This window comes from Leuresthes tenuis, unplaced genomic scaffold (genome assembly GCF_036924035.1).
Source record: "Leuresthes tenuis unplaced genomic scaffold, fLeuTen1.0.hap1 SCAF_12, whole genome shotgun sequence".
NCBI lineage: Eukaryota > Metazoa > Chordata > Actinopteri > Atheriniformes > Atherinopsidae > Leuresthes > Leuresthes tenuis.
This window is the reverse complement of record NW_027325366.1, coordinates 23,831,738-23,850,298: the sequence shown is the minus strand read 5'-3', so window position 1 is coordinate 23,850,298 and position 18,561 is coordinate 23,831,738. Positions and strand designations below refer to the sequence as shown.

The 18,561-nt window shown below is 40.0% G+C and overlaps 1 protein-coding gene across 2 annotated transcripts in view; it reads right to left on the bottom strand.

The window, feature by feature from the left end:
* Nucleotides 1-18,561, bottom strand: part of abca12 (ATP-binding cassette, sub-family A (ABC1), member 12) — a 99,648-nt gene that overhangs the window by 57,594 nt on the left and 23,493 nt on the right. For both annotated transcript variants that reach the window (XR_011917965.1, XM_072397217.1), the window contains exons 32-55: nt 17,848-18,018; nt 17,242-17,406; nt 16,854-17,049; nt 16,032-16,171; nt 15,350-15,469; nt 15,104-15,194; nt 13,126-13,305; nt 12,504-12,831; nt 11,547-11,661; nt 10,912-11,241; nt 10,233-10,302; nt 10,007-10,141; nt 9,667-9,828; nt 9,303-9,486; nt 8,612-8,830; nt 7,699-7,895; nt 6,271-6,428; nt 5,199-5,432; nt 4,931-5,075; nt 4,486-4,732; nt 2,320-2,409; nt 1,312-1,399; nt 1,044-1,171; nt 312-399 (exon numbers count right to left, since the gene is read on the bottom strand). Coding sequence is in view for 1 of the 2 variants with exons in the window: in XM_072397217.1 (XP_072253318.1) it covers nt 312-399; nt 1,044-1,171; nt 1,312-1,399; nt 2,320-2,409; nt 4,486-4,732; nt 4,931-5,075; nt 5,199-5,432; nt 6,271-6,428; nt 7,699-7,895; nt 8,612-8,830; nt 9,303-9,486; nt 9,667-9,828; nt 10,007-10,141; nt 10,233-10,302; nt 10,912-11,241; nt 11,547-11,661; nt 12,504-12,831; nt 13,126-13,305; nt 15,104-15,194; nt 15,350-15,469; nt 16,032-16,171; nt 16,854-17,049; nt 17,242-17,406; nt 17,848-18,018 (3,981 nt within the window). In the remaining variant the exon portion in view is untranslated. The remainder of the gene's footprint in view (nt 1-311; nt 400-1,043; nt 1,172-1,311; nt 1,400-2,319; nt 2,410-4,485; nt 4,733-4,930; nt 5,076-5,198; nt 5,433-6,270; nt 6,429-7,698; nt 7,896-8,611; nt 8,831-9,302; nt 9,487-9,666; nt 9,829-10,006; nt 10,142-10,232; nt 10,303-10,911; nt 11,242-11,546; nt 11,662-12,503; nt 12,832-13,125; nt 13,306-15,103; nt 15,195-15,349; nt 15,470-16,031; nt 16,172-16,853; nt 17,050-17,241; nt 17,407-17,847; nt 18,019-18,561) is intronic.

The window sequence follows — 18,561 nt, the reverse complement described above, 5'->3', positions numbered from 1 at the left end:
CGAAAAACCATTCAAAATCAGGAAATCTAAGTCTATCAAATCTCTATAAAAGCACTTTGAAGATACAAAGGGCTGATGGCATGATCATCTGAAAACATTGACACGTTGAAACGTGGCACAATTGCCACAGTAAAGCATATTTATGATGACACTGATGGGGTAACAATTCAGCTCCATCTGCTAGCATTGATCTTACAGCCAAAAGACTTTAATTGGGACATCATATATTAACTTTTAACAACTCATCATTACAGTACCGTAATTAAAATGATAATAAAACCAGGCAGTAGGGAAGCAGAAAGGACAGTTACCTTAGACAGCGTACGGTTTTTGGGCACCGCCTTTAGGTCCATTTTTAAGTCAGGTGGGAGCGGCATGCCAAAAGCAAAGCCACCGTACCTGAAAAATCAAAGCGAGCACATTGATCAAAACAAGAAGCTTTGGTTGCTGCTGAGAAACCAAATGTGATGCACGCTGTGTTTTAAACTGGCTGGTTTCGTTTAATCACAGTAAAAATCCAACACAAACAGGTAAGGTAAAAGGCTTTAACTTCTTGTTGCGTGAAGATGATGAGTGCTGTATTTTTCAAGTACAGATGTCAAGCTGAGCAACTATCAGGACTAAACTTTGAGACATCATCAAAGGCATTTTATATCTAAAATGAATATTTCATCTGAGAAGCGAAAACACTAAAAGTTTCTGATTAAACTTTTTGGACTGTCGCAACATCCTATTTGGGTCAAATATCTAAATTTAATAAACAAAGTGAAAAAAAAGCCTATACAATGTTTGCAAACTTCCTCAAACTAAATTAACTCATCACGATGATGAAATGTGCTGAAATATAAACATAAAAAGGGATGTAATATTTGAAAAAACTATCTCGATCTTGTTGGAAGAATGTTTTGATATTGCACCCTAAAGAAAACGGCAAATCATCTGAGAGCCCGAGCTAGTATTTGTAGTACAAAGTACTTAACAAATAAAGTTGGACTGGATTGGATTTGGTCCGTGAGTCAAATGTCAACAGAGGCTGAATTCACCTGTTCCTGATGAAGTTGTTGGCTGTGGACACCAGGTAGTTCTCCACATTGATGCCGCTCAGGTTATAGACAATCTGAGACGAGGGGATCTTCTTGTGGGGGGGCTGGTAGTGGTCCTCCTCACAAATCTACAGTGAGCAGAGGACAGAAAAAGCCTCAGACTTGCCCCTTTTCAAATGATCGAGAATGCGAGCACAGGATGGATACAAGTGAGAACCCAAAAACTCACTCACCCCCACCCCTACTGTTATTAGTGACCCTGTCTCACCTGTTCCTGTTGGGTGCATTTACAGACACTAAACGCTTTGGAGCTGTTCCCTCTGGAGCTCCAGTTGTCTGTGCTTCTAGTGCAGACCCTTTAAAAATAAAAATAAAAAGTTAAATAGTGGTTCAGTGAATATGTGAGATGATGTCTTTTAACACACTCCAAAACAAATCCTGAAACTGAGTTAATGCTGTATGAAAGGCGGCTCAATGCTTGAAAATAAATGGTTTTCTGACAGTGTCAGAAAGAGTCAAAAATGTTTAAGTCAGCAGTGATTGATGAAGTAGCTGTGAGCGTGTGTGCTTTTATTAAAATCAGAAGCTAAATATTTTCTCTGATTACAGTTTTCCAAGCTCTTAAATTTGTGTTGAAAAGTTATATTGCGTGAAACTTGTGTTTGTGTGGGCTGATGCTCGACTCCCTCACAGTTTGCCTTCTGCCAAATGCTATGAGCAGATCAAAAACAGAATGCAGCAATGTGAGCACACCTGTTACCTAAGATATAAATGAGTAAATAAGGATGGACAACACTGAAGATCTTCTATAGATGTACACGAAACACAGCACTTAAAGTTAATCATTGTCATTTTATAGTTACAGGGAAATGTGAGCAACAATCACACTCTTTTACACAGTGTGATTGTTGGCGCACTTTTAAATGCCTCTGAGCTCTGCTTCATGAGTTCCAACATTGATTTGAGTGCCTGCAAGGGGAAAATCTCTCCTATAAACACGAGGTGTTTATGGAATACAGATGATGCTGTCACATTGCAGAGTTCTGCTGTAGGCTTTCAGCCACATGCATGGAGATGAGCAGCAGGAAAATGAAGAGGAGGGACGTGAGAGAGACCAGAGAGGACGACAGGAATTGGAGAGAGGTTGTCCAGTAAAATGAAACATGGAGAAAGAGCAGGTATGGAGAGAATGACAATAAGTGAAATGTGAAAAGGCTGCCAGGAAGATGAGTGCATTTTATGAAAAACTAGGATAGCTGGAAGTGCAATTACGTACTGGTTATCAGACGTGTCGAGGCAGGCATTATCGATCCCAGGGAATGACATCATGGTGTCCACCAGGTGGCTGGATTCTGGATTCTGGTTACTGTGGAGCCAGTAAATCAGTCAGTCAGTCTTGATTCCAAGGTAACTCAGAACCTTTACATGATGTAATACAGACAAAAAGTTGTTTCACAAGGTTCTAACACTTTGGGAAATCAAAGAGATTGATGCAACTCTCAAGTAGCCAGTCTGAGGTTTCATGTCAGTTTCTTAGGAGAGCTCAAGCAATTTCAATTTCCTAACATTGAAATGATATATAGGCACAATCAGCAATTCTAACAATATGTGCTGCTTCTAAGCAACTCAAGAGATGAAAGTAGAGTAGATCTGAGAATATTTGACAAATCCACGTTAGATCTAAGTGGGATTGTTTTGTTTGAGGCACCCACTGCTTCTCAACTCAAGACTACACTCATAAATAAACAATCAGATCATCACATTTGCATTGCTGATAAAGCCAACCCAGAAAAAAATAGAACTCTGAGAAATGTGATCAAAAACAAGCCTAGTTTAATCTACATATATTTAAGTAAACCTGGAACCTCGCTCTTCACCCTCAGCCTTCCCACTCATAAAATCTAATGAAATATCCTTTTCAATCTCTTTTGAATATCAATAAAAAGATAACTGGGAGGTGCGTCCACGCCGTCTTTGATATGGATAGGCACCTAAGCATTTTCTCCCCCGCTTCATGTCCTCTTGATCAAACAACAGCGCATGTTGAGAATGAAGACATCTCGCAATCTCTTGACACTGTTCATCTCTATCCGTTTGATCTCACATCACAGCCGTCCTTATCTCGATCATCTCTTACCCTCGCCTTCTCACTCGGGCTCTCCCCTGAAAGTCCATCTGCCCTTCAGCAAACGACGGCTTCAAACTCATTTCATAAAAAGTGTAAACCGCAGTCCCCTGCAAATGATGCACGAAACCAGTGAACCAGTTGAGCCACAGTGGAATATTCCACTGCTTTATCTTCAAAGGCTCCTCGGTTGCTTTAGCAGTATGTTTCAGGTCATTGTCTGGATGTGCTGTTAAGTATCGTTCAATCAGCTATGCTGCTTTAGATTTCCTCTGACTGCTTCTATCTTCTTTCAGGTTATTAATAAACACTGGTACACTAGTGCCATATGGTTTAGATCAAGCTTCCTCCATACTTTTTCAGTTCTGGTACAAATTGCTCTTAGTTTTATCATCCAAAGAATGTGGCTTTTCCTACTACTGTTGTCTTCTATCGTCATCCTCGCCTTGTCATTGAGCTCATCTGTGTTTTGTTTTGTTTTTCTCTCTTTTCTATTTCCTTAAATATACCAAACCGTTGATGTCTCTAATGGACTTTTTGTTCTGCCTAAGGGTGGCCTTTTTCACATCCATCAAGAGCCTCTTTGACCACATGTTGTGGGTTCACGGCAACAGCTTTCAAATGCAAATATATCAGTTGAAACAATTCCGGACCTTTCATCTGTATAATTGTTATAATTAGTTCAAAACATAATGAAGGAAGATCCCACAGGTGTCCATGAAAAAGCTTTGTCATTAATTGCCCATTTATGTTTGGGCCCCTGAAAAACAGGGCTCTTGATATAAAAAAAGAGATTTAATACATGAACGCTTTTTCCAAATTGGAAATGGATGTCCTCAAATTAAAGCAGAGAGACTGCACCTTAAGATCATATTCATTATACAGCTGTACACTTGAATGTGTTTTTGAAACTGCCCAAATCACAAATTCATTTTGTCACTCACCACATTTTATTTCAGGTATAACTGTGTATGAATAAGACATGCTGTATTTCTGGAGCTCACATAGCTAAGTATTGCTATTAGTGTGCAAATTAATTGCAAAAGTGTTAAGTAAAATTATTATGAAAATAATATTACACTATCTGTCTCTGTTTAAGGTATCCACTGTAAGCTGCAACAAGAGAAAAAAAAGAGTGAAATCATGTTGATAAAGTACCGCGTTCTTCTTCTCTATTGTGCAGGGAGACTAAATCATGTGCTGGTGTGCCTAACTGGGAAAGTTGTTTGCACAAGTTCTGCTTGTAGTAGAGTTAATCTAGAGCTCTGCCTTGACTAATCTACCTCTGTCTCTCGTTACTCTCCCGTGGGGACTGACCTGAAGAAAGAGTAAGTTGGCCCAATCTTGTAGAGTGCAGGGCTAAGCTCCAGCTCAGGATAGTGCTGCAAGTCACTCCTGATAGAGCCCAAGCCCATAGCAAACACCACAAACAGGACAGGAAGCAGGATCTGTGAGAGCAGGCCCTTACAGTCTCTGCGGCTATGGTGGAATCTCTTGATTAGAATGGCTTTCATCTGCTGCCAGGCCAGGGAAATGCCGCCCACAGTGGGCGAACTGGTAAGCTCTAAAACACACAGGTAATCAAACAGTTTGTTTTGCAAAAGATAAAAGTGCACTTCATCAGTAGAAAAAATGGTAATGGTGTTAGGTGATGAGACTTCCTACTTAATTTTCATTGGCTTTTCTCTGGATGTGTGCAGGTGAGAGAAAGAGGGGCAGGAATGAGACAGGTAATGGGTGAGGAAAAATGGAGTGAACTCACTGATCTTGTCACCAAGGTTGGAGATGCCTTCATCAAAGTCTGAAGGGAAGCTGTTGATGGATGCAGTGTCAGAAACCGTCTCTGAGATAGAAAGCGGGCCATCAGCTGCTCCAGATGTGTTTCCATGAGTCAACTGGAGGAACACCTACACACATACAAGACGCAAAGTTTATTGTTAAATGTGGAAGGGGAACACATTCAGCGGTGCATATTTTTCCTCTCCATTTTTCAATCAAGTTTCAATCAGCATGCGTTTTTGTGAGTTCACCTCCTCCAGTGAAGTGTCAGAGATGCCATAGCCTCCCAGCTGTAGGTCATCCAGGTTGGCATCCAGCGCCGTCAAAAGGGATCGATACGAGGAGGCGTTTGATGAGGTGAAGGGGGGCAGTGAGTAGACCATGTCACCCCCCTGGGCGTCCTTCAGTCGTGCTTCAGGTACATGAGATTGGATAAAGGCCTTGAGCTCAGCATTGTCAACCGGCTCAGATTCTGTGTTTTGAATCTGCAAGGAGGAAAGCATCAAGTGTTTTTATCTCTGTAACTGCTTATATCATCCAACAATACTCTTGTAGTTTATCAGCAGTAGATGTCCAGCATTCTCCACTTTGAGAGTCATCACCCCAACTGATCAGATGGTGCTCCTGCTTCTCATTAATGCATTGTCCAAATAAGTCATGAGTACTTTAATAAGGGGATTAAAAATTAGGAGACTGCCAAGATATTTTCTGACACTGCCTGAGGGTTTCTGTCTTAAGGTTGTTCCAAAAACTAAGTAGAAAAGAGTATAAAGTAGCCAAAATACAGAAAACTAAAAGAAACAACATATTTGAACGAAATGACAAAAGTTATTCATCCTCAACATCGGTGAAGATGAAGAGGAAACTACCCAACAGTTAAAACTTTAACGTCTGCACAGCATCAGTTGAGTGGGGATTTGGTCCATCTGCCATATTTTCAATATATCTGATACACATCACACTATTGCAATGTGTCAAATGCAGCAGAGATAAAACCAGGGATTTATTTCCACATGAGCGGTCTGGCTCATCCATAATAATGGATCATGAAGCGTTACAATTTATGCTGGCCATGATGTGTCCCTGTTAAAATGCATCAGAAATCTGCCTATTTTTCCTTTGCTGTCAAGATAAAGGTTGCGGCCCACACTCTCGCAGCTTGCACTCATGCTAATGTTTTAACATGGAGCACTGGCATCACTGAGTCATCATGAAAGATATGCATCAGAAATAATAGTAATAAACAATAATTTTGCTGCTGTAAGATTAGTCTTCAGTGCTTCTCACAGACACAGTGACTGAATGCCTGCGAAGGTAGTTTACCTTTTTGGTGAGGGTGAGCTTGTAGCCTTGACCCAGCTTGTCTTTCAAGTAGAAGGGTGAGCCGCAGCATTTTAATCCTCCTCTCTCCAGGAAGGCAATGCGGTCGCTCAGTACTTCAGCCTCATCCAGATGGTGAGTGGACATGATGATGGTGCGGTCTAAGAGGACACATGTATATCACATTTTGAATAATTTACACACGCATTATCATACTATTCCTTCATTAATAATTGACACTCAAATAGAAACCAAAGGTACACTTGTGATAATTAAGGATGTTAATCTGTCAGACAAGCAAGTCAGTAAAGCAAGGATTCAATGACAAGTTTACACGCACAAAAGGTTTACAAGCAAAAAACATGTCCTGGCGGGAAAATCTAACCACTGTAACATCTGGCACGGAACCAATAACACTAAAATTATAAAAGACTGAACATCTATCCTGCCATAACAGCTCCTATTTTACAACTGCCTGAAGACTAAATACTTGCAACTTTTTTTTTTTTTTACACTAATTCAGGCAGGGGACTGAGCAGAGGAAATCCCTGCAGGGTGCCCCTCAGCTTCACTGCTTCAGGCAAAAAAAAAACCGTCAGAGCCTTTTTGTTTAGTTTTTTCTGTTTTATTTGATTTGTTTTTGTAATCTTTTGTGTCAATTTACTCTGTGACGTTTGGAATAAGGACGTTCAATGCCGTGTTATTAATCACAATTTTATAAACCTTTTGAAGTGGTCTTAGACTGCAATTCAAAATCCATGAACATTCTGTAAAACATTAATGATAATACAATGAGCGTAACAAAGGCAACACATAAAACTGGCATTCGTGGTTAGTGTGAGAAGCTGTGGAAATAAATTAAACTACATTAGAAACACATTACATTACATTAGAATCTTACTATAATGTTAATTGAGGACCTTTAAATAATCAAAACTGCTAACATCTAGAGCCCGGTTTTCTCTTTGCTAGTGTGAAGCGTGCAGTGTCATGCCAAGAGTTAAGATTCCAGGACTGGTTACCGCAGTAAATTTGTAGAAATGCACACTGATGGAAAAAAGGTCTCTTAACTCACTAATATTTCATTACAGGATCTGCAGTTAACTGCAGCTGTGAGTTGGGAAACAGCTTTTTGCTTGCAAAAAGTTTCCCAGAGAGCGTGTACTGGACAAAACCCAGTTTGTTTGGCATAATGGGCTGTAAAATAAGAAGTAAAAAGTCAGAATTCCAGGTAAGTGTTGTAGGGAGAGTTTATACCTGTAGCTGATGTATGAAAACTATGTCACTGAATCGCAGCAACAGTAGTTGTGACGAATAGTAACAGCAATAGTAGTTAGTCTTGGTACTTTGAGTTCAACAGAGAGTTTGTTAAGTTAAATAACAGCAAAGAATTTTAAGTGTTCACTGTTTAAAAGTAATTGTGAGACTCACCTTTCTTATGCTGAAGAACAATGTCCCAGATGCTGCGCCTGGAGCAGGGATCGACTCCTGTGGTGGGTTCATCCAGAACCACCAAGCGAGAGCCCCCTATGAAGGCGATTGAGATTGACAGCTTGCGTTTCATGCCCCCTGACAAGGAACCCACTCGCTTGTGTCTGTGAGCGTACATGTCTGTCTCCTCCAGGATCCTGGGAGGGGAGCCAGTAAAAAACATTTAGCACAGGGCTGATGCAAGCATACTTTTTTTAGTGCATTGCAGCCCAGCCTCTGATTTGTAGTTCGATCTGTTCCATTAGTAACCCAGCAGGAGTTTCTGAGTTCCTAAAATCGCAGGAGAGGTACTGCTGCCTGCCCTTAGGTTCAGGTTTATTACTGCAGCTCCTGTCATAAGGAAACTCTCCGGAAGAGTCTCATGATGCAACACAACATAAGATGCAACAAAAAAAAGGGGTTAAATATTCTAATGAAAAATGTGAAAAAAAACCAGGGGAAATTTATTCCTCTAACTTTTTTCCCAGAGCATGCATTCAAATCTATATTTGACAGCTCATGAAAATGTTAGGGTGAGAGTTTGTTTCAAGAATATCAGGTTTAACAAATCACAGTAGACATAGCCATTACATTTGTTTGATTACAACCATCTGAAGATCCCTTTAATACTTTGATATTTCCAATGTGTAACCTTATATTTTCAACACTGAGCCCTGGCTACTTTTGCTCATGAACCTCATAACCATGACACGTTTTTCCTTTTTTATTGAATCACCCTGCCAGAGACTGAGATTGAACACAGTTTAACAGTAAAAAGAACCGCTTATAAGAGAAATCATTATGAAAGATAAAATGTTACCAATATATCGCGTAAATGCTCTCATGTTGTCTTTGAGACTCAGACTTTACTCACATGCGGACTTGCTCACGCAGTTCTCTTTGAGACCAGTGTGGGGCCTTGATTTGACCATACAGCAGCAGGTGCTCCTTGGTGGTCATATGATCAAAGAGGACGTCATACTGCATGCAGACTCCGAGCTCTTTGCGGACTTTGTCGATGTTTGCATGCATGTCTTTGCCATACACCTCTATGGTGCCCAATGATGGCGCATAAAGGCCAGTCAGGAGAGACCTAGACAGAGAGCATGTTCTTAAGGTTACAGTATAACGTCAGCATTTGCAATTTATCCCTCTTAAATAATCACTTGCTGGTCCCACATGGGGCGTATAATCCCTTCTGGATCTTTGTCTTCTCAGTTTTGCAAAATTTCATTATGCTGCTGTAGTCATTACATGTTCCCCTTGGATAAGAACATCAGCAAAATGAGTCACATTTAGAATGTAAGTTTAAGTGTGTGTGCTCCAGTAGATGAAGACCCATCAGGCTAATCTCTACCACGGTGCATTTGCTGTGCCAGATATGGACAATACAATCTCCCTGTCAGCAGCAGACCATTGAAACGATTAAAGGCATGCACAAATCTAATACTAAAAGTGCACTCATACACAATAATTGGTCCCAATGGCTTTGCATTACTGTTAGGACATGCTGATTTTGTTGAAGAAAAACAACATAAAAAGGATAACAACTGAGCCACACGTACATGGTGGTGGTCTTGCCGGCTCCATTGTGACCAAGAAGGGAGGTGACGTGGCCCTCACAAAAGGACAGATTTAGGTTTTGAATGGCTGCTTGGTCACCAAACATCTTGGTGAGGCCGTGGAGTGCAACGCCCACAGGGAGCTCTGAGCACTCCTCACCAGCCTGATAGGAAAGAGTGCTCTTGCCTGAGAGAAACATGGAGAGGCAAACTGTAAATCAAACTAAAAGGAAGCAGGGACTAAGTATAGAATATATGGAAATATAAATGTAGTGAGGTTTCAGAGAAAGGAAATAAAATAACAGATCCTGACAGGTGAGGCTTCGAATTTCTGCTTGTGAAAATATCATACCCAACCCCTATGTACCTTTTTCTTTGTCCTCAGAGAAGACAGGCTGTTTTTTCTGTATGATGTTGGCAAAGAGGAGCCCTTTTCCCACATTGCTCTTTGATTGAGTGCAGCAGCACAAGTCAGCCCAGAAAGAGGGTTTGAAGGGGAAGTACCATGGGGCAGGGATGCCATATTTTCCTGATGGGTCAAAAAAAAGTCAAGAGATCTCATATTCATAATAAATGAAAAATCTATTTGCAGATATCTGTAACAAACAGGTTATAACAAACCGTGTGTTCTTAAACAAGCAATATGTACCTTTGAGGAAAATACAGACAGAGAAATTCCAAGAAACAATGAATAAGTGAGAGCTTGCCTGGGAAAACCATGCGGATGTAAGCCCCGATGATGAAATACAAGATGGAGTCGATGAGCATGAGCCAGCACAGCCAACTAAACGAGGCCGTGTCTGCCGCAATGGGTGAGGTGTACAAGTTGCTCCATTGAATTCCTAAAGAAGTAGACAAAACAAACATCGTATTCAGCTTGCTTATGTGTCAGAGAGATGTGATGGTAATCAGATGACATCTACGAGTTTGTACCTTCTCCTTGGGTCTCATAGCGAGAAGCGTATTGACTGGCGTAGCTGAAACAGGTTGGAGAGAACAAACCCTGCCGGAAAATCAGAGAGGAATTAAAAAATTTAAATAAAAAAAGAGGCAAGAGAAAGATTGGCATTGCATTTTTAAGCAATGCCAATCTGCTTAAAAATCCGCTTTTCTTGTTATTTTCAACAACACTGTGCGGTATAAACTGACTGTATGTGTGCAAGTCTTTTCCAAACAAGGCTTTAAATGTGAGCAGTGACTGTTTAGTTATTCAGATCTGTGGTATCTGACCTCCAGTTAATGATCGCAAGACAGCAAAGACCAAGAAAAAAAGGAAAGAAAAACACTATTCAGATTTTTCTCAGAAAAATAAGGATGTGAGTACATGAGTACAGCTATGTTCAACAAATAAGCTTATCCTCCCTTACATCCCTGTTGGTAATGCTCATAATGGAAAACAGGCAGAGACAGAGGCTACTGTTTATTCAAACATCTGATGCTGCAATACTATAAGAGTGATACAGTAAGTCACATTTTGACAGTAAAAAGAAATGACATCATATCTCAACTCCATTTTTCAATCCCTAAAATCAATCTTATCAAAATGATCAGATAATAAACAATAGTTTTCATATACATGTGTAACAGTTAAGCAGGTTCACAGTGTACTCACCAGGGCGCTCTTCTGGGATATGCTTAGATTTGTTTCCAGTGCCATGACCACGATGTAGGGGAAGAAGCAGAGGATGTAGAGGAGGCTTCCACTCAGGCCGGCAATGTAGGTCTTGTCAAAGAAGGAACTGATCATATAACTGAAGGCTATAATGCTCAGCCCATAGTCACATAAGTACAGGAAAATGATGAACCCATTGCTGTTGGGCAGGATGTCGCCATATTTCAGCACCAAGGTGAGGATTGAGATGGTCGACACCAGATAGAAGGCAGACTCCAGGAACCAGGCGAAAAAATGGCTGAGTGGATTGACTCCCATCATTTTCATGTACTGTGAAAGGAGAAATTGAAGGAGAACACAACATTTATCTTGCCAGTGGTGCCAGTGAATGTGTATACTATCGGGGACAATATCGAAAGTGCGTGCCAAGGAAAATTCAATTAAACATTTGTGGCTGTTCAAAACCTTGAGGGAAAGATACAACACAATCCCATCAGAAATAAATCATATTTAACAGTCAGTGTGGGTCTGATTTATTAGATGTCTGATTGGTTCTTTTTAGAGTGAAAAACAAAAAGAAGCACAATAAGCATACCAAAATAGAGAGCTATTATTTTAAAATTAAGAAATATTACCTCATGAAGCCTCAGCTCTCTCTCATGGACCAGTTTTTTCACAAAATCAGCCACAAACAACACCCAGGCTACCATCAGCATGATAGGAAAGACAAAAGAGATGGCCTCCAGGTACCTGAGGAATACAGAGAGGCACATTGTCAATCAAATTCCTTTCAAATCTAACATCCAAGCAGATGAAGGGGCCTATCATTCAGTCCCAAGCTTGACACAGCGTGGAGAGGGTTTGGAGATTTTGACAGCCACATTTTCATCCTTCCATTATTTACAAAAATAAATACCTCTCCATCTGTATTTGTTCCTTTCTTTTTCTTTTTTGACCAGTCATAACAGGAGTTTAATAAATTAGATTTTAGTGGTGGCTGTTTTACATGTACACACTTCACAGCTGTCGTGTCAGTATTTGTGATGCTGAGTAATAAATCAGAAGGAGGGAAAGGCGAGGATCTTCATATCTTATAGCTGGTCAAAAGCTAGGGAGCCAGACAGTGGCTGGATGAGATATCACTGTCCTAAGTCACACTCGACGGCGCACACATAAGGATTAAGTTCAAGGATGATTTAATGAAAATGATGTTGCATGTCGATGGACAAGTTAATGTTAAATCCATGTTGGATACATTTTGCATAGAGTAGTCGTGTTCTTCATAGAGGTTTATTCAGGCCTGAGGGATGTGTATACAGTATGTGCATGGTCTTCAAAATTAATGCAATTTTGCAGAAAGTATTCATGCACTTGGTGTAGAGCTAATTACAATGTGACAAGTTCTTTTGAATGACTACTTGCTGTCAGTCCAATGTTGCAAATGAGTAATGAGAGAGCATGCATTATTCCATGTTAATGTCTTTTCCTCTCAGAGACAAGGTGGATCCTTTCATTTTTCTGTGCACGAATTCATACATTTACTGTGTGTCAACATTTGCAGGTGTGTGCGTCCATAGATTTAGAGAACTCACTCATCTCGCAGATGGCACGGATAGGGGAAGGGCTGCAGTTGTACGGCCAAGTCTGTGACTTTCTGCCCAGTCTGGGTTTCAATGATTGCTCGATCAATGTTCTCCTGCAGGTAGATGAATCCCCGATTGTAGCGCATCGTTTGACTGGCCGAGATGTGCGTATCCTTCACAAAGTAGGGGTTTCGCACTCTATTAGTACGCATGACATTGTCCATATGCATACGGATGGTGTAGCTGATTTTGGGAGGCAGTGTGGATGTTGAGGAGGAGGAAGAGGATCTGGCCTCACGCTTCCTGGATGAATCTTTGGGAAGCTTGAAGATGACACCTTGAGGACACACAGCCCACACAGTTTTCATTTAAGAACAAAATTTGGCTTCATTACCATCGTAATAGTTACCATAGTACCATTTGCAGCCCTTGAGAGTCATAACTCTGGAAATAGAGTAGTTTAGGTGTATTTAGATGACCTGCACTCAATACAGCTGTCAAGAAATGCTAAATTACCATCCACTAAAGCAAATTAGAAACCCCCGTCGGCCCCGAATAGGTGTCTGATGTGACACCAGACACTGGATCTGCACTACTGAATGCTGGATGGATTCACCTCACATATACTCACTTGCATAGAGATCACGATTTTTGGCGAGCTCCTGAGCCACAGTGTTGAGCTCCTCAGCTGAGTCGTAACCACGGTAACGGTCAAACTTGATGCAGGAGGAGAGTCTCATCATAAGGGTGGACAAGGTGGTGATCTGGTCAAGTATGTGTTTGTTCTGCTCCAGCAACACCGTCATGTTGGCTTTGGAAGGAAACACAGCATGCACAGTTATAAGACAAACCATTTCTTGCGGAACAAATAAAACACTCTCAGTCATTCCAAAATTTTACTGAGCTGTAAACTTGAGTGTTTAACACTCAGATGAGTGACTGTAGTATTTTTTCTAGATGTGTACAAGTGTACAAGTGATTGTTAGGCCATAAATGTGTAGGATTATTGGGCAACTAGATGAGAAAAATCTTTTTTTCCAACTCAATTGTTAATTCTCGACATTTAGAATAAGTGGAACAAATGAGGAACACGCAATTATAATTTAATATAATTTGTGACCTTTCAAAGATCTGAGGCTCCTGCAGGGTAGTCAAGTGGAGAAGTTGGATGCATGTGATGAAGCAATTCCTGCGTAATTATCATGGCCTAATAAAAGGTTTTCTAGTGGCAAATGTTTTTTTGTTAGATCTTCAACCCAAAAAGGTCCTACTAGCTCCTTAAACTAGCTTAACCAGACCTAAGGCTTTGTTAAAAACAGCCGCCTAACTCTGAGGGCTTTCTGTAAAACCTCAAACTGTCAACTTTTAATTCTGAGTCTCTGAAGAAATGAGAAAGATGAAATGAAACCATTCAGGTTAAATTTAGCTTTAAAAATATTTAGTAGCTTTGGCCACTTGTTCATTAATATCTTTTAGATATAACTGAAGTTAATGTGTCTTGAAAAGACTGAAGCAACGTGTGCGTCACACCAAACATGAAAGATGAACAGACATATGTCACTCCAAGTCATAACCCCATTGATATCACCAGACAGGAAAAGGTGTCCTGTGCCATTAGTGATCCAGCCGCACACATACAATTAAATCAAAGTGCAAGAGTGATCCCAACAAAGTACACATGCCTTGTTGTTAGAGTTGAATCCTTGCAGGGTACAAGCAACTGTAACTTTGTAACACTGAACATTGGTACCTTTTTGTCCCTTCTTTTCTGTATCTTAGAAAGACCAAGACTGCACCACTAAGTGACTAAAATGTACCTTTGTGTCCTGGTGCAGAAATGAAGTGAGATGAAACACCCATCAAACTTAAATTCAGCATCCCTAATTAATCTGACATGAATGTTTTTGATGTGGGAGAATGCAAACTACAGCACCATGAGTCCAAACCTATCCATCAGCAGTTCAGCCTATCTATTTTCCTATAAATCAAGATTATTACAGACACAATTATCTAACCTTAGATGTCAGTGATGATTTTTTTTATTAGAATTAAGCCAACAACAGTATTTACCATATTCTGCATGACCGTGTCTGTATCTTACAGACTTTTCTACTTTTCTGAGAAATGCAGCTTTAGTTACAGTAATGAATCCAATATAACACACATACATATCACCCAAAAGTGACCAAATCTAACAAGAAGTTCAAGTTAATTTTTTGAAAGTTTGAAAGTTTGCATAGAACGAAGGATAGGACAATTAGCTTTGACTGCTGTAAAGCCAAATAAAAATAGGTATTGTTCAAGTTCTATGCAAAACTCTGTTCCATTATATCTTAACTAGATATCTATCTATATCTATGATATCTAAACGTTCTGACAATATGTTATTTATTTACAATTTTTATTTAAAAATCTGTCAGTGAGTGACCTGTACACTTAAATCAAGGAAAAACAGGCATAGAAATGATAAGTCCTATGTGTTCTGTACAACGGAGCAGTCTCACTTCCTCATATTTTGAAAATTGTTCAGGTAATAATAAAGGTCAAATAAAAAGGTTACATACCAGATATGCACCTTACAAAAGTAAGACTTTAAAAAGTTCACTTACAGAAGTTGCTGAGCGTCTCCTTCATTCTGCCGACATTGATGTCTGTCTGTATCTCAATGAAATTCCTCACAAAAGAATTGCCGAGGGAATTCTGGCAGGAGAGAGTGAAGGAAACCATGAGCATCATCAAGTTTCAGCTGCTGAAACTCATTGAAGACCACTGCAAAGTTTATCTCTAGATTTTCTGTCGACAGAGAGCCAGCTAACATAATCAGATGTAAAGAAGGCCTCTCTGAGTTCTCATACCTGCAGCATTGGCAAGGTGGTTCTGAGTATTTCGGCAGAGTTCATGATGTACTTGGAGGATTCAATCCAGTCCTCAGAATATTTCCGTAGATTTGCAAACTCCTGCAAGGTCGCATTGGCCTAGGCAAAGATAAGACAAGGACACAGCATGTAAATTGGCTGGGTATCAGTAAAAAATCTGCTTGAGTCTGTAAAGGCTGCCGTACACTGAAAACAAAGTCAGACTTGCTCAAAATAGAACCATACAGTAGTCATAGGTGCTTGTGCATCCACATACTGTATCTGTACATCTTGTGCAACATTGGGTGCTTTGTTTGCTTAGTTTCAGCGCAGGTGTGTGGGGACTAAAGAAGTAACTATGACCTAGAAAATCCAGAAATAGCAGTGAAAATGAAAATGAGGAATTATGAAGGGTTAGAACAAAAAGTTGAAGAAGTTGCTTCAGTCCCAATAAGGAGCAGAAAGGAAAGAGGAGATGCCTTCACAGAAATCAGTGATTGCCATTTTACAAACCACAGGTAAGGGACTAAATAATTTACCTAAATTAGTCGGTCGGCAATGAAGACTTTCATTTGCCGTAAATAATAAATGATCAAAGTGTGTATCACAATGTATATGTGTGAAGTAAAGTGTAGAGGAGGTCACTTGTGCACATGTCCATTTATACTGCATGCGTTTATACCTTCTCCATTATGGCTCTGGTGGTGGGTGTGTCAGGTGTGTAGAGGACATGTCCCATCAGCATTGGTTTGAGGAAGGCCCAGGCAATAGCTCCTCCCGTGGTATTCACCATGTCCAGATACATGTTCATGCAGAAGGGAGCTGCCCAGCAAAAACAACAGAGGTGTTAGAAATGCAGTATTCATAGTGAAGGCTGACATTTGGACAGCACAAACACTGGACATCTTGCTTTCTTGTTGCAGACATTATTTTGTGTTGCAGGCAAACAAGTCTTTTGTGGAAATACAGAAGAATACAACATTTACTGTAAATTATTTAAATGTGCAGAAAATAGGCTTATCCATAAAATTAATAAAGTTTAAGATGAACAAACATTTAGTTGGGTGTATTATTTTGTATTAATTAGTCTATTATTTTGTTCAGTTTTAGAGTAAAAAAGAAAATAATAGAGGTTTGGACATCCAAGATATTTGAGCTTTGAGATAACTTTACATCCCAAAGTCTTGGAACTTTAATTAGCTTGTTAGCATTTCTTTAGGTAGCACCCTCCTCAGTTCCTAATGTAATTAAGAAGAGGCAGCTAACACCATCTATGGAAACCAAGCTGAGGCCTCCAGAAGGTGAAAACTCTGATAGCTGCTTGACAGATTGGTCAGAAACAAACCCTGTTTGTTTCACTTAGAAAAAAAAAAGTCAAATATCTGTTTACAATAAGTTACTTATTTTTTACTTTGTAAATCTAAATATGAATGTTATTTTTAACAAAAAAGGCCCGTGAAACCATGGACTAACAAGCTCTAATTTTGTGAATCTGCAAACATACTGGCATTTTGTGGAATCTTGAACCTCTCGATCATCTTTTCCCTCTGCTGGTTGTCAGGGAAAGAGGGGCTTGAATTGTTCATGTCAGGGAGTTTGGAGATTCCAAACAGAGCCAGGATACCGTTACTGCACAAAGCGCGGGACAGGGTTACGAATGTAGCTCGGCTAGAGATGGCGGCCCTCTGCCCTCTTGCCATCTGGAAAATAAAACAAAAAAAATCCCAGAAATCTTTAATAATTGCCTGATCAGTCACAGGTCGCGGGGATATTTAGATCACTGAAACAATGACATCCCTTTCATTTGGCAATGTGAAAGTTGGACATCCTCACAAACATATTGAGGTACATTGAGAGAAAAGCTGTTCATTGTAACAGTAAAGAGGACGCACATGGTTGAATTCGTTGTTAGCTTCCAAGTTGAGGTCTTTAATGGAGAGCAGGTAGCTCTGCAGTTGACTGACAGCAGGAAGAATCTTGTTCATTGTGTCGGTTAGAACCTCGGCCACCTGAAACACAACTCCCACTGTGTTCTGCATTTCCTCACACAACACCACCTGCAAAAAAGGAACCAACATTCAGATGTCTGTGGTTTTGTTTTCCTCAGTGTGGCAGATCTCTAGTCTTTATATGATATAAAATCTGAACATACTGTACATGTATTATATCAAATATATATTTCAAGTGGAACTAATTATCTTCTCAAAAGCATTTTTCCACCTGAGCAAGTCTCCAACTCAAATATCAAATGTGGTTTTGAGTTATTTGAAATGAATAGTGCAGGGATTTTATTTATTTTTTTATGTCGCTTATAAAAGAAATGAGTCAACACGTGTGAAGGAGAAAAAGCTTAGTGTGGTGAACATGACAATACTATACAAAGATTTCTGACTCACAGTTCCTCAAACAGAATGTGTTCTCTGACTGCAAAGAAACAATATCTGTCCATAACCTGTAAAAAAAAAAGAAAAACAAAGTATTTTGACCTAAAACCTCACCCTGTAAATGAGTCTCTCCATGTTCAGATGTTTAGCCATCAGCAGTGAAAACGTGTACCACTCCTCAACAGACATGGAGCAGAAGGTCTTCATGATGACTGCATCAGTCTGTTTCATGTTCGTAATTGCTGTAGTGTGGCAGTGATGCAGGTTTGCCAGCCAGGACAGGATCTGTTCCAAAACGCATTATAAGAGACATGGAAACCAGCCAAACTGCCAACAAGGGCTTTGAGAGTGTGCCCAGGCACAGAATAGGTGTAAAAAATAGGTGTAAAAATGGTTAGGAACTCTTGGCCATCTTTTCATAAACACAGAGTGTAATATGTTTGAGGTCAGGTCACAAGAATGTTAGACTATAAAACATGGTCAATGAGACAAAGGCAAAGACTTGAAACATACAGTGAAACTGCTAAACAAACGTATAAAGTGTGCTTGTGCTGATATGCATGATGTGTGTGAGTCACGTGGGTGGCTCAGTCGTCTCATGTTGTTAGCTTTCTACACGTGTGTGGTCTGCAGCTGATAAACTTTATTTAAGTGACTTTTCTCATGAAGAGGGAAGCTCTTTTTTGGGACAATTTGTCCATGTGGCAAAAACAGCCACAAAGTGATTGTGATTAAGCTTTCAGTTCTGTTCACTGTGCTGTAAAGGAAACCACCTATCTTTTATGAAGTTGGAACTTACATTTATCATGCACCAATAGCACCTGTCTC